General features: G+C 35.4%; 2 protein-coding genes across 2 annotated transcripts in view; one reads left to right on the forward strand and one right to left on the reverse strand.

Annotated features, from left to right (window-relative positions):
• Positions 1 to 957: 957 nt before the first annotated feature.
• Positions 958 to 5,778, reverse strand: LOC131311425 (uncharacterized). The gene is made up of 4 exons (XM_058338890.1): positions 5,584 to 5,778; positions 4,060 to 4,180; positions 2,212 to 2,446; positions 958 to 1,431 (listed from the first exon to the last, which is right to left on the reverse strand). The coding sequence occupies exons 1-4, from the start codon at positions 5,776 to 5,778 to the stop codon at positions 1,347 to 1,349; spliced, it is 636 nt and encodes a 211-aa protein (XP_058194873.1). The 3' UTR covers positions 958 to 1,346.
• LOC131311275 (protein ROOT HAIR DEFECTIVE 3 homolog 1-like) overlaps positions 5,682 to 14,683 on the forward strand; it is a 69,437-nt gene continuing 60,435 nt past the window's right edge. Inside the window, exon 1 of the mRNA XM_058338647.1 lies at positions 5,682 to 5,800. The gene's annotated coding sequence lies outside the window, so the exon portion shown is untranslated. The remainder of the gene's footprint in view (positions 5,801 to 14,683) is intronic.

Raw genomic sequence — 14,683 nt, forward strand, 5'->3', positions numbered from 1 at the left:
TCGGGCCCACTTTGGGTATCGTTCCGGGGCGGGGCGTGACAAACATCGTATGTACCTTTGTGAGAATTTCTTTATGGAAAATTATTCATTATTTTGTTGAAAAATCGAGGGCATGACAATTTCTCTCCCATTTTCTTTTTTCTCAGTTTCCTTAAGTTCCAAGCACAGTGTAAAACTAATTTGATGTTTCTTCTTTATCTTCATGTGGATAAGAAGACTTTGCATAATGATTAATGTTTGAGCCTAGTGTTATGTAATTGTATTTGATTATATTAAATGTTTATTTAAGATTGTGAGTAATAGGTGCCATTTACAGAATTTCTACACCGCTATGGACTGACCTCAAAGTTGGATGATCTGAACCGGTCATTTTATAAGACTTGTTCGAGATGTTTATTCAACAAAAAATTATCCTCATCGAACATCTAGAGGTATCTATCTAAACAAAAATATTATTATAGGTCTCAGTTTTGTGCTCTTTCCATGCCTAGTGATCTCACCAAAGAAACAAACAGAGATGAGATATGGAAGTTGTTAGTATTTGATTGCTGAAAGAGCAAACTGAATTAGAGGTGTGGTGGGAATTGGGAAGTAAAAGGAAGAAGAGAAGAGAGCAAATAGAAAGGAAAAATGCTGTCTTTTACGGCAGTTTCATAGTTTCACCTCAAACGTATTATTCTTTCACACAAGTAGGAATAGATAAACAATGAGAGAAAGCAAACCCACAACTAGAAATGCATAGTCACACTCTGTTGTGATGTCTTCCATTCATAGATAAGCAACGCTATATGTACATTGTACAACATCAAACTGTTGGACAGTGGCAGAGTCAGGATTTAGATTCGGGAGGGAGCTAAGTTGCAACACCGGACCTCCCGGCCCTTATACGCCTCTCTGCCTATGCAGTTAAATCAGTACGCTCCAAATGACTCGTTTGAATGAACTCCGTCAATGATATCATATGATGAGACCTAATACGAAAATGAAAAATCCCTATCAATGCCCATGTCTCTGTACATCTCCAAGCAAATAAGATAAGTACTACTATACACTACCGAGCCGATTTCATATCGTATTTGAGTATCTCCAAAGGAGCGAAAATGAAATTTCGCCCAAGTTTGCTCTCATTATTCCACCATCGTCTTTGTTCCAATTTTTCCGCCATCTTCTTGTGCTTCCTAGCTCCATCAAGCGGTCGCAATCTTCTTTGTAAGAAACCAGAAACACGAAGTTATAATTCCCGTTCATGTTTCTTTCTTTTGTTCTGTTCAAGGCTGCAAGAAAGAATCATCTATGTTTCTGATCTTTTCTCTTATTTTCAGAGCCAACATTGGTTGTCACCATTACTAGTTCAGAGCATCACTGTCAACCCCACTTTGTCTGCCCATGGAAAGTGTGAAGTAAATCAGAAGTATAGTCCCCATGCTTGACCTGGCAGAAATAACAAATTAATGAGCTCAAAATCTCCCTCTCTCTTTTTTGAAATTTCATTTGGTCGAAAATTATTTTTCTGACTAAAATTAGAAGTGAAACCAAAAAAAATAAAAAAATTAATGCACGCTCGAACGTGTAGAAAAATGTTTCAGTCTATATTTGGAATACTATGAAATTCACTTAACTATTTTTGTGTTTGCCTGAATTGACATTACCCTTTTAAAGTAAACTAATTTGATTAGAGAATAGGTGGGTAATTTTGGAATTAATTATTCATAACAGTATTTATAGGAAATTGTCCTTTACATTTTTAATTTTTTTTTGCAAAAAACAGGGGCCATGTTTAGGTGGTTAGGTAGGTTTTAAGAAAGTTTTACTTAAACAAATATACATATATAAATGTTGCACAAAAATTCTAGACAATTTGACATGGTGTGTCTTTGATAGGGATCAAAATTTTAACCGATAAACCGAACCGACCGACGGAACGGCAAGTTTTTAGTAAAGTCGGTCGCTTTTAGTAATGGTTCGGTTCAATTCTTGTTTATGATTTTCATTTTAAATAAACTACACACTCACCATTATGACTCGATAACATATCCAGGGTTCCTATTGTCGTGTCATTTTGGATTTCTGTCCAAAAACCATTTTCTTTCTCTAACCATTTTTTTTTTTTTTTTTTGTATCTTTTCGTTTTCAGCACTTTCTACCACTCTTCTGCCAAAGCAAAACATGCAATCAGAGAATATGATCAAGCTAGAGTGGTGGTGAACTTACAAGGTGGCAAAGAAGAGAAGGATCCTCCTAGGGTCAACAGCCCAAGAGGCCGGAGAAGATCGTCTGAAACTGAATCTCTTGCCATCCCTCCATGATCTCCTCTCTCCGGCATTGCGGGTCCCAACGTTTCCGGTCACAATAGTGATCTGATGATGGACGCCTGAGCTCATAGGTTGATCTTTGGTAGTCGCCACCGTGACCACCATGGGCTTTTCAGGCGTGAAGCTATCCCCGGCTAAAGCAAAAAATTAAAATGCATTTTTATTACTACAATGTTAGATTACAGACTTATGAATTCATTTCCATTGCCTGCATTTCTTGTGTGCAAATTAATGCATGCTTCCCATAAATGGTTTTTAGTCAGGTTTAAAAGTTATTTTTTTGGGCAGGAGTTGTGACAAACATACCGACACAGCTTATGAGGCATCGGAAACTAACATTTGACATTGCTACTTTACCATTCACAACTGTTACACTAACTACTGAATTTGCAGAGTTCATAATCATGATTGCTTTGCTCAATACACTACATAAAAATAGCAGAATCACAGGCCGAAAATTTATTTATTTTTGAACTCGTAGAATGTGTGGTTCCTAGCCCCTGATGAAATTTGGGGTAGTAAAAAAAACAAAAAACAAAAAACAAAAAAAGGGTAGTCATGACTCAGCATGCGTTAAGCAATGGAAAAAAGACTGTGTAGTAATTTTTTTTTCCTTTTTTTCCCATATAGTTCTAGCCATAACTTGTCTGAACAACTCCTCCTGATCTAGTCACATAATTCTTCAAAATATTGTATGCTTTCAACCCTTGTACTGCGATCACGCTTTCAATTCTAGCTCGGTCTTGCGAATTATAATTATTTAATTGAGATTCAAAAACGCATTTACGCACATGCAAATTATGTAACTTAAGTCCTGACCATTGAGATTCAATACAAATTAAGGAATATGAAGTATCTACTACCTAATGCTTTAATTATAACTCACTCATGTCAATCGATCACATCCAAATAGACTACTTGATAAACTACTTTTTAACAACCCCGCGAATTGATTAACTCATAAACGGTGATGAAGCTGGCCAGGTTTCAAGACAAGAGTTACTGTACTACATAAATATATATATAGCTAGGTTGGTAGAGGTTCGTACAAATAGATTCATCTCTTCACCTACCTTTGACACATTATTCGGCATAACCATAGTCTGAATTACAATAATGCTACGAACATGTCTACCGGTCACTCTCCGACCACTCCTCTCTTACATATGTGTGGGGCTCATCCAACGATTAAATGTGTGGGGCTAACACATATGTGAAAGAAAAGTGGTTGGTAGGAATTGTCAGATTGCATCAATTTTATTGTTGAGTCACCCACATCAATCTCATACTTGAAACGGTCCTTTATCTTTAGCACATCCACCTAACTGGATGGCTTTGAAATTTGCTGGTTGAGATTTGATGACCTAAAAGCTTGTAATGTAGGTCTTGTACAAATATTTATGTAACACATATTTTCGCGCGAAATCTATACCTAATTTGGTGACACTCCTTATTTAATAGGTGTTGGTAACGAGTACGCTAAGCAGTGACGGATTCAAGCTAGGGTTTTGAATAAGGCCATTCAGTAATCGTACCGTAAAATAATTTAACAATCGGCATGTCACTTGATGAAATCAAAAGCCCAATCATAGACTACTCATGGGAGAAATAGATACCGTAAGTTAAGTTATTTGTAAAGCAAGATTGGTTGGGGGTTGCTGTTGTTAATTTCTTTTGAGGATTGTACTTAATTAGTGAGAGGGAACTAGTGAAAATCACGACACATAATAGAGTAACCATTGTTCACCTCTTGGGGAAGATATAGAAGCGACAACACCAGCGTCCTTTTCATTGCCATCATTGCCGGTGCTTGGATTAATCATCTTCTCGACGCTCTTATGTTGTGACACCTTTCTTGATAGACTTTTCTGCAATTTAATTACATTACAATAGCTCAACATAAAATGATATGTCACATCAGGCCCTTTCATATCTAACAAAATACTGCGCCTCGTGATTTTAAAATATGTTACTAAAGTATTACTCTTATTTTGGATGTTCTTTCTGCAAAATTTCTACTTATTAATCGTTCGATCGCCAATGTAACGTGGATGAAGTCAACACAAAGTTCAACTTCAAATATTTAGGCAAAAGTGGGGGAGGGAGGGTATTTCTCCAAAAGGAAGACTTTATTGAAAATGATTATTTTTCATTTGGTAATTGATGTTTTCCTTCCCTTCCTTTTTTTTTTCTTCTCCCTTTTTGAAGGTTTGGATTCTGTTTAGTAATAAGTACTACTCATTGGACAAGTAGTGTCTATAAAGAAAAGACTAAAGAGAGTAATAAGTGATAGGGAAATGATTTTTGCATTCCACGATTTTATAAATGCCACTCCGTAATTTTTTTTTATCAGCATAATTGGTATTCTAACATTAAAAATTACACAAATCACAATTTTCAGTACATACTAGAAGACAAATTTTGAAGTATATTTGTAAAACAACAGAGTGCAAAAATCTAATAGATAGAACGAAATGACGTGTTATCTGTCGTCTCTCATTAATTGATAATATTTTCATGGGTAATTAACTTTTCTCGAACAAGGAAAAAAAACTAAGAGATAGAACCAAAACAGAGCCAAGGTACAGGTACCTAAAAATACTAAACAAAACAGAGTACTAATTGATGTAGGCATAACTGAAAACAAACCAGGAAAAAAAAAAAATAGTTTCAGTTAAGAATTTTGTGTAGTACAAAACGCTATATAAAATGGAAAAAAATATTTATTTGCTTATGAATTGACCTGATTTATTTAGTTTTGTTAAGTTAAAATATCTACTTATTCACAAATTTATGTACACTTTTTTACTGGTTTGACTATGCACGAATAATCCAGTCCCGACAATAATAACAAAAAATCAATTTATAAATGAAAGAATAAAAATATTTAGTTCATTTTTTTTTAAACGCAGGGGTTCGCTCCTCATCTACCAGTGAAGCCGCCCTTGATTTTGGATGCCACATAATTAAGGGGCATCTAAAATCAACAAAATGGAACCCTCTGTCGTGGCTTCTGTCCTCCTGCAAGAGGGATGGATGCCGTATCTGATGTTTTTGCTTCTATCGTAATCGTGATTCTATCATTTTGACCCCAAAAAAAAAAAAAAAAAACTATTTTGCAGCAGGAAATGGTAAAGAAATCCAGATGAATTTGAACCGAAACAGAGTAGAGTTGCTTAAAATCAACAAAACGGACCCAATAAAAAAAATTAACAAAACAGAGCCTGCTTGAAGAAACAGAACAAAAGCAAAGAAAAAGGGAAATCCTCACCGTTAATCCTGAATTTGCGGTTGTAGTATCCTTATCGGCGAGAAGAGATAAGCGCTCAACGTCCACTACGAAGCTATCGGAATCGAAATTGGTGCGCTGTAATCTGTTTGTTTGATCGGAAACAGATATTTTCTGGGTACCCATTTTGTCCAGTTCACAAGGTTTGGAAGAAGACCTCAGAAGACCAGAGCCCATATTCTCCTGGCAGAAAGAATTTGTGTGTGTGTGTGTGTGAGAGAGAGAGAGAGAGAGAGAGAGAGAGAGAGAGAGAGAAACTCAGAGAAGATTGTGTTAGATGAAGCTTTAATAATCAAAAGCTCAATGGAACAGTTCTTATTTGGATTTTTTTTTTGTTTGAACTTTTTGTGTCGGCCCTATGACCTCCTCCTAACCTTAAAAAAAAATTAAGTGGTTTTGTCCTTATTTGAATTTTTCTTGCATTTGTGAGTTTTGCGTCCAAATTTTGTGGATTATTGATTCATCTTTACAAAAGGAATCGGAAAAGTAAAAAAAAATTACTTTCATCCAAGTATTTTTGGAAAATAACCGCTTTTTAATTTAAGTTGACTTATTTTGTTAAAAAATGGTTATTTCTCTAAAGGAAATTGATAATGTCAAAACATTTTTTGTTTTTGCTAAAACTCAAGTTTTAGCATTCATGACTTAGTTGCCCTCTACTGTACCACTTGCTTTATCATAATGCCCCTTGAAATCTCCCATAAGTGCAAAGCAAGAGTTCGTTGTTTTCAAGCAAAATTATAATCCAAACGAAAACAATCCAACAATCAAACAATGATTGACACAACTTGCAAAACAAAACAGACAAGCAAAAGCAACCCATCTAATAATCTATCTAACAAACATATATCCTTCGGTACAAATATTACATCATCCAAAATTAAAAATCAATTCTAAAAAGCTTAAAGTTGCGATTAACAAATGATAATGCTCTAGTCATCGCACAAAAACTTCATTACGCATATCACTTAGAAGTAAACACTTTACTCATTGATACCTGATTTTTTTTTTTTTTAAAAAAAAGTGATGAAATAGAGTATCAAAAAGACGACAAAAGAATAATAAATTCATCAACGAGAAATTTTCTATCCGATACAATGACAGATGACTTCAATTGTTTGCTCAACCTCCATGACTATTACTCATCAAATCTACATTATTATGAAGAAGAAAAATTACATTGAGAGCCATCCTTGCAAGGAAAAAGAGCACTTGGTTTTTGCATAAAAAAATGGAGACAAAAGACTGAACAAAACCTGAGATCTTATATCAATCCCTTAATTAAAGCTGTGGCTTTTTGCATTTTACTAAATACGTTAAGTTAGAAACCTTGGATTTACCTCGTTTTTGCATTTCATCAAAAAAGAACGATAAAATAATCATGTTGGAATTTCGATGGGAATTTTGGTAAAGTAAGTGGATGTAGTGGAGGGCAATTAAAGTCATGCAATGAAAGTTAAAACTTGAGTTTTGACATGAACAAAAGGAATTTTGGCATTATCAGCTCCCTTCTCAAAATACTTGGTAAAAGTAATTTTTTTTTAGTTTTTCTGTTTCCGTAATAATCCACAAAAATTTGGTGCAAAACTAACAAATGAGATAAAATTTCAAATAAGAACAAAACCAACTTAATTTCTTGTATAAGTTTAGGAGAACACATTATATGGTATGAAAAGGCTATGCAAAGATCGCGATATGGGGCTCACACAGACAATCTGAGTCATTCATTACATTTAAATTATGTTTTCGAGTGCCTCTGTGAAAAATCAGCTCCATCGGATAACTATAAGTACTCAATCCAAACATATTTTAAATATAATGATCGACTTGGATCATTTATGTGAGATTCAGAATGGGCCCTATAACGCGATCTGTGCACAATCTGTGCACATAGCCGGGTTGATTAGAATATCAAACATGCCACGGACCCGACACATAGGAACACAGTGCATCCGGAGTCATTCAATATATGTGTTCCATATGCATCGTGTGGCAACCAAGCGCATCAAATAATTCCGAACATACATGTGTCTGAATACCCGCTCACGTATATATTTCCGTGGCGCTAATTCTTAAAATACTCTTTTGGTTTATCCCCATTAGCTTAGTGGGAAAATTAACAAACATTAATTAAAAAAGTTTTATCTAAAGAAATTCGTTCTGATCCATACGTGTTTTCCGCTCCTCCGTCCAAGAGTCGTGACGAATAAGAAAAGATATTTGTTTAACAAAAGATTAAAAATATCCATGGAAAACAAATGATCCCCTAAATGACTTTAGTTTCAGTGTCACAAAACACGAAAGGGCGGCCCCACCATATATTTAGGATTCTTGATTCAAAAAATGCACTGAAGTTTTTTCAAATTTTTTTGTCCTGAATTTATTTATTTATTTTGTATCGTCGGCATTGATCATTCATAACCAAAGTTATTGAAAATTCATTTAAATTTGTGAGTACGCAGATAATATCGCTCAGCTAAACAAAATAAAAGTAGGCCCAATAGATTTTCAGTCGCAATAACTGTGTCCATCTTATATCGACCTTTGTACACAAAAATTATCTTTATGTTCTGTCGCTGCGGAAAGAAAATCTTGGAGCCGCCTCTGTTTATATCACTTCAGAGTGGTGTTATCTGCAAACAGGGTTATTAAAGAAATAATCGAAGAGCCAAAAAGGACGCGTACCCACTTTGGATTTTCCGCCATGCTCTCTCACTTTCCAAGCCAAGGAGAGAGAGAGAGAGATATGCAGGGGAGGTGGGAATTGGAGGGAAGTTTGTTTATCAATATTCTACGACCACACTCAACTTTACACACCCAAATACACATCTTTTCACAAAACACAAGGATCCCTTGTGTTTTGTAAGAGTGTGTGTATTTGGGTGTGTAATATTAGGTGTGGTTGTAGCATCTCTCGTCACACGGTAGTTGCGTACCGAACTGGGCAATCACTATCAGCCACCTGATCCGTTGACGTTCCCACACAAAAACAAAATTCAAACCAGCTCTCGTGAATGATAGTACGTCTTTGGAAAATAGCACATCGAGACGGAGTCGTCTTTCCGTTTTAGAAAACTTTTTAAAAAATAAGTATTTATTTATAATTTTCAAATTTCAAAATAATGAACTTATTGAAATAAAAATACGTAGTATAAATTTTGTTTGAAATATCTCAATGAGATTTTTTAAACAATGCAAAAAAAATTACTCCGTATTTTTAATAAGCTCATTATTTTAGGCTTAAAAATTGTAAATAAGTATTTATTTGAAAATAAGTACTTATATGTGGCTCTGGAACAGAAACTTCGGTTAGAGCACAATAAGTACTTACGAAAATAAGTATACTTTACAGTATGTGGTTCTCCACCACCACCTGGTAATCAATATATCCACATGCGTAGATAAAATAAATTTTCACGGACTAATGGTAACGAATTTGTTTGTGTAAACACTATAAATAGGCCTGTCAATGGACCGGATTCGATCCGGATCCGATCCAAAAAATCCGATCCGGATCCGGATCCGAATCCGATAACATCGATCCGATAATCCGATAATCCGGATCCGGTAATTCAATACGGATCCGGATCGGATCGGATTAAATCCGTTATCAATCCGAATCCGAACTTTTTTTTTTTTTAAATTTTAATTTTTTAAAAAAAAATAGTAAAATTTTTATTTTGAAAAAAAAAATGTTTAAGAAGTTGTATTTTTATTTTTATTTTTTATTTTAATTTTTTTAATTTTTTTTTTCTGAAAATAATTTTTTTTTGAAAAAAAAATTGTATTTTTTTGAAAAAAATATTTTTTTTTGGCTAAAATTTTTGAAGTAAAAAAAGTTTCCGGATCGGATTCGGATTTTCGGATCGGATCCGGATTTTTCGGATTCGGATCCGGATTCTCACTATCGGATTTGAGTCTTATCGGATCCGGATCGGATTGTGTCTTATCGGATTCGGATCCGGATCCGGATCTGTCGGATCCGGATCGGATCCGGCCCATTGACAGGCCTAACTATAAAGATTCAAGGAAGTGGGCATTAGAGGTTTTGCTTATACTAATAGGGATCAAAGTTGGTAAGTGAGAAAAGGTGTGAAACTTTGAGAGAGAGAGAGAGAGAGAGAGAGAGAGAGAGAGAGAGAGAATTTTATCAAATCATGTATGGTGTATTTTATGTATCAAAATCAAGGGTTTAGCTGGTGTTTATATCACTTCAGAGTGGTGTTATCTATTGTAGTTGGGTGCCATACGGGGACCGGAGCCTATGGGTATGAATGTATGATGCGAGTCGTTCATCTAGGTTCATTTGTTGAATTAAAAATTACACATTGATAACATGATACATTTTTATACTTGAAATTATAAAACCATGGTGTCTTTTCTATGAAAACTTATTTTTGTAATGTTGGTGCCGATCTTCAGTCAACTGTATTTTGGGCACAATCTTTTCGGCATCTGCGGAAATTGTACATGTATTTGTAAAATTGTACCAATACGTACGTGTATTCTGACATTTTCATACTTTATTTGTTACTATTTTATTTTTTCTGTCAGACAATAGAATATTAGTATGTTAGTATTTATTAGATTACTACGAGGGCCAATCTTATATAGTAGTCCAACCATATACCTCACGTTCCTTAAGAACGTTACACAACCATTGGGCCTTTGCAGTGCATTTCCTTCGCTGCAGGTAGGGCTGCAAACGAGCCGAGCCGAGCTTTACGGTGTTCAAGCTTGTTTATTAAGTTTTTAACGAACACGAGCTCGAGCTCAGTGAAAACTTAACGAGTCGAGCTCGAGCCGAGCAGGCCTTGGCTTGACTCGAGCTCAAGCTTGTTCACGAGCCTTAACGAACCAACGAAAAATGTATATATATCCTCGCATAGGCCTAATACAACCAAAAATATTTTAATTGTGAAGGTATATATCTTTCATTTTTCTATGGAGCGGGGGTGTACTGGTGTGCGTGTGCTCTCGCTTCCCTTGGTTGACTAGAAAGTAAAAATGGAAAGAACAAATTATGAAATAACAATAAAAATCCTAAACTTAAGTATATATACCCCCGCTCGCGAGCCGACTCGAGCCGAGCTTATCCTAGCTCGAGCTCGGCTCGTTTACAAAATGAGCTGAAAAAATCGGCTCGAACTCGTTCGTTTAACTTCTGAGCCGAGCTTGAACAAATCACTAACGAGTCGAGCTGCGAGCGGCTCTGTTCGTTTGCAGCCCTAGCTGCAGGGGCTCCGGATCCGAACTCTGAAGTCTGACTTACTTTATTGATAGTCTTATATTTATTGAAAATGTGGGTGAATTTTAAAGGGGTTGGAAAACAATATATCATCACTTTCCAGAAGAGGAGACACAGAAGTAGTAAATTCTGATAAACTAAGCCTGGCTATCTTTTCTCCACGCTTGGTTGTTTCAACTAGTTTGGGCTTCCATTAATTTTTGAGTCATGATTCCATTTACCACACATGTTCTCATGTGAAAAAAAGTCTTCAGTTTTTATCAGTTATTTGAACATCTATTTTCGTGGTTCAAATCCTGTATAGTATATGATTTCAATGGTTGTGCTACTTATACACACTACTTACACACAACACTCGTGTCGCATCGATGATCAATGTGCGTGCAAGATTGCACAATCATGTAAGTATCTGCAGACTCCGCACAATAATGTGAGATTGTGTGAACAGATGTGTATAATAAATACTCCCTCCGTCCCTAAATAAGTGTCCGGCGCGCAAAACTAGGCCTTCAAAAAAAAGCATTTGTGTCGTTAAAAAAATTAAATTTTTTTCACAAATCAATAGTTAGCAATGAGTTCTATTATATTGTGAAAAAAATTTAATTTTTTTAATGAAAAATATGCATGTTTTGTAAAGCCTAGTTTTGCGCGCCGGACACTTATTTAGGGACGGAGGGAGTATTATTTATGATTTATATCATAGGAGATTTATCTATAAATTTCATGATTGGCCATCAGTCAGATATATTTCACCATTTAGTGATAAAAAGTGAAATGAAACTGTGCAATATTTAGGGTATAATGATTGAACCCTTTCTGTGAGTTTTGTCCGTTATCTTTAATCTTTTGACAATTTCTTTTTTTCCTTCAGACGGAATTTGGTTTCTATTTTTGAATCAATTTTTTGAAACACTAGTGATAAATATCGTTTCGTTGACCGATATAGAAAAACATTTTTGAGAAATTATTTTGACAAAGTAATTGTTCGGTTAATTAGGATAGAAATTTGGTAAAAGTGTTCACAAAAATTGTTTACGGGAACAACAACGAGAATAAAACTGAAAACCGAAGCCGTCCAAATCAAAATGTTTCATTCAGCCCGCGCAACTCTCAAGTCAAAGAAGGTGGTTAGTGGGGAAGGCCCACCAGTTCTAGCTCTCAATTTTCCGTGTTAGTTTTGATTATCGTCAAATTAAGCATATGAGTTTTTCTTTTTCTTTTTCTTTTTTGAAATTCCATATGAGATAATCACTCCAAAGTTTTTTTTTTTTTTGATCCGCATAATCACTCCAAAGTTGAAAAAAGGAAGAGTATACGCATGTTTTGGGTCCTCTCTTTCTTTGTGTTGGGCTTATCTAATGCTATCTTGCTACTTAAGCCCCATGATTGGACACGTACCACACATCAAGGACTGTGTTTGCTTTGGTTCTCTAGACTAATCTTTTTTCTCTGTGCACCGTCTCCAATAAGTTCTCTTTTTATTTATTAGCCCAAAAACCTCCTTCGAAATCCAGATCAAACAGAGTCAATAGACCATTTTAGACAAAGGTGTTTCCGGTTGCGGCTTAGTGGCTGAGACAGCCAGTGGAGAGAGTCAGGAGTGACACATGCCACCCCCAGATCCTAAAAAAAAAGATTGCACAGAAACACTCTCACAGTCCACATATTAAAAATTTATCACCACTCTCGGTCCAATTCCACAGAAAAAATACATATAATTTATTTTGTTTGAAAAAGAAACTAAGTTCGATAAATAACATAATAAATACATACTTAAATTTGCATGAAACCATCTTCTTCTTTTTTCTTCTGTTCCCATTCATCAAACGGTCAAGACGCTAACATCTTGAAAGGGAATATAAGGAAGGAAATTTTGCAAACGTGGTCATTACTTTGATACGGTATAAAGGAAAAGTAACAAAGGAATGGTTGCAAGCAAGCTGCCCTTGAAAAGGAACTTGGGCTAGGTAAGGTGCATTTGTACCGTGTGGACTTTTACTCGGTCTCGAAGAAACACGCACGACGAAGAGGTCAATATAGTTTTAGTGAACGTACACAGAGACTTTCTCAATTATTATTCTTTTTCATCGAGACCTTCTAACATTTAAAATCACCAATGTAGATAATTTTATTCACCATCCTTTGAAGATGGTGAATATTACCCTTCCATTGATTGGCGGAAATTGTGTAGGGTCCACGGAATTTAATGCACTTTTTGGTAATAATGAGTAAGTTTGTGGTGAAACCCACGCAATTTTCACCAATCAGGAGAGAGGGTAATATTCACCCTCCTTTTTCCCCTCTCATACTGGAAACGAAGAATTCGCTAACTACGTTAAATGTTAGGGGGTCTCGATGGCAAAACGTGATAATTGAGGGGTCTCCGTGTACTTTCACCTTTAATTTTCTTCTTCTCTTTCTATCCTTGGGAATTGCCAGAAAATGGTGAAAGCATACATGTGCATCACAACCCAATGGAGTACATCAGAAGAGAATAGACTTTGGTTGGTGGTGCTCACAAGGACAAAGTATGTAATTAAGGCTATGTTTGTTTGGACATAAAATATTTTTTAATAAAATGTTTTATCTATTTTTCGGTGTTTGATTGCATGAAAATGAGGTTTTATATGTAAGACATTTTCCATCAATTGGATGAAAATTACTTACCCTTAAATCTTCCGTGAGTTATTTTCTGAAATGAACTCGTTGCCTTCTAATACAATTCTCACTGCTTAGTTTCCTCGATCGTCAGTCCTGACTCATGTTCAATTCCAATAATCTCGGTGGCAAAGAGTGATAATTGAGGGGTATCCGTCTACTTTCACCTTTAATTTTTTTTCTTCTCTTTCTATCCTTGGGAATTGCCAGAAAATGGTGAAGTGCAAAGCATACACGTGCATCACAACCCAATGGAGTACATCAGAAGAGGATAGAGACTTTGGTTGGTGGTGCTCAGAAGGACAAAGTCTACCATTAAAATTTCGTTTGTTTAGACGTAAAATATTTTATCTATTTTTTGGAGTTTGATTGTGTAAAAAATGAGATTTTATATGTAAGACATTTTTCATCAATTGGATGAAAATGACTTACCCTTAAATCTTCAGTAAGTTATTTTCCGAAATGAACTCACTGCCTTCTACTGCAATTCTCACTGTTCAGTTTCCTCGATCGTCAATCTTGACCCACGTTCAATTTCAATAATTTCAGATCTCTCTACACTATTTTGTTGTTTTCTGAAAAAATATTTTACCTCAAAACAAACGGAGCCTAATAGTATCACAATGCGTTTGAGAAATTCAACAAGGAAATAGATCCTCTCTCTACAGTTCCTTAAAAAAAGTGGCTGGATCCTTCAGTTTGCAGTTTGTACTACTCCAAATAACATTGAGCCCTTTTCGAGCACATTTTGATAATCAAAATCGTTTACTGTATTTTAAGCCACAAATTATGTCCATCACATACTAATTTTAATATGATAACGGAACGCATTATCAAATTCATGTCTTTTAGAGTGTTCCTTTTAATTTGTTTCTGGTAATAGTCACCAAATAGTACTAAAGTACTATAAAAAAAATATATATATTCCACACACGCACTCCCACTGGGGGTATTTGCAGAACATTATTGACAGAAGTACAATCCAATAGATACCAGAACCCAATCGAGGCCAACGTTAGAAACCATGTCTCTCTTTAAGATAGGAGATCCACACACCCATTGTGCCTGCAATTGTTGCAAATTTGTCTCTCAGAATGCAAAGATCAGCACATGCAGAAGAAGCGCGACATTGAACGTGCACAACGAGCCGACTTCTATTTGTCTCTCGCAGAAAAT

The sequence above is a fragment of the Rhododendron vialii genome, chromosome 2a, assembly GCF_030253575.1.
Source record: "Rhododendron vialii isolate Sample 1 chromosome 2a, ASM3025357v1".
NCBI lineage: Eukaryota > Viridiplantae > Streptophyta > Magnoliopsida > Ericales > Ericaceae > Rhododendron > Rhododendron vialii.

Coding starts and splice junctions, on each gene's coding strand:
- LOC131311425 (XM_058338890.1), bottom strand. CDS start 5,778: ATGGGCTCTGGTCTTCTGAGGTCTTCTTCCAAACCTTGTGAACTGGAC. Junction 2,447..4,059: donor TTCTATATCTTCCCCAAGAG/GTGAACAATGGT, acceptor TTTTTGCTTTAG/CCGGGGATAGCTTCACGCCT. Junction 1,432..2,211: donor CTTCTCTTCTTTGCCACCTT/GTAAGTTCACCA, acceptor TATTTCTGCCAG/GTCAAGCATGGGGACTATAC.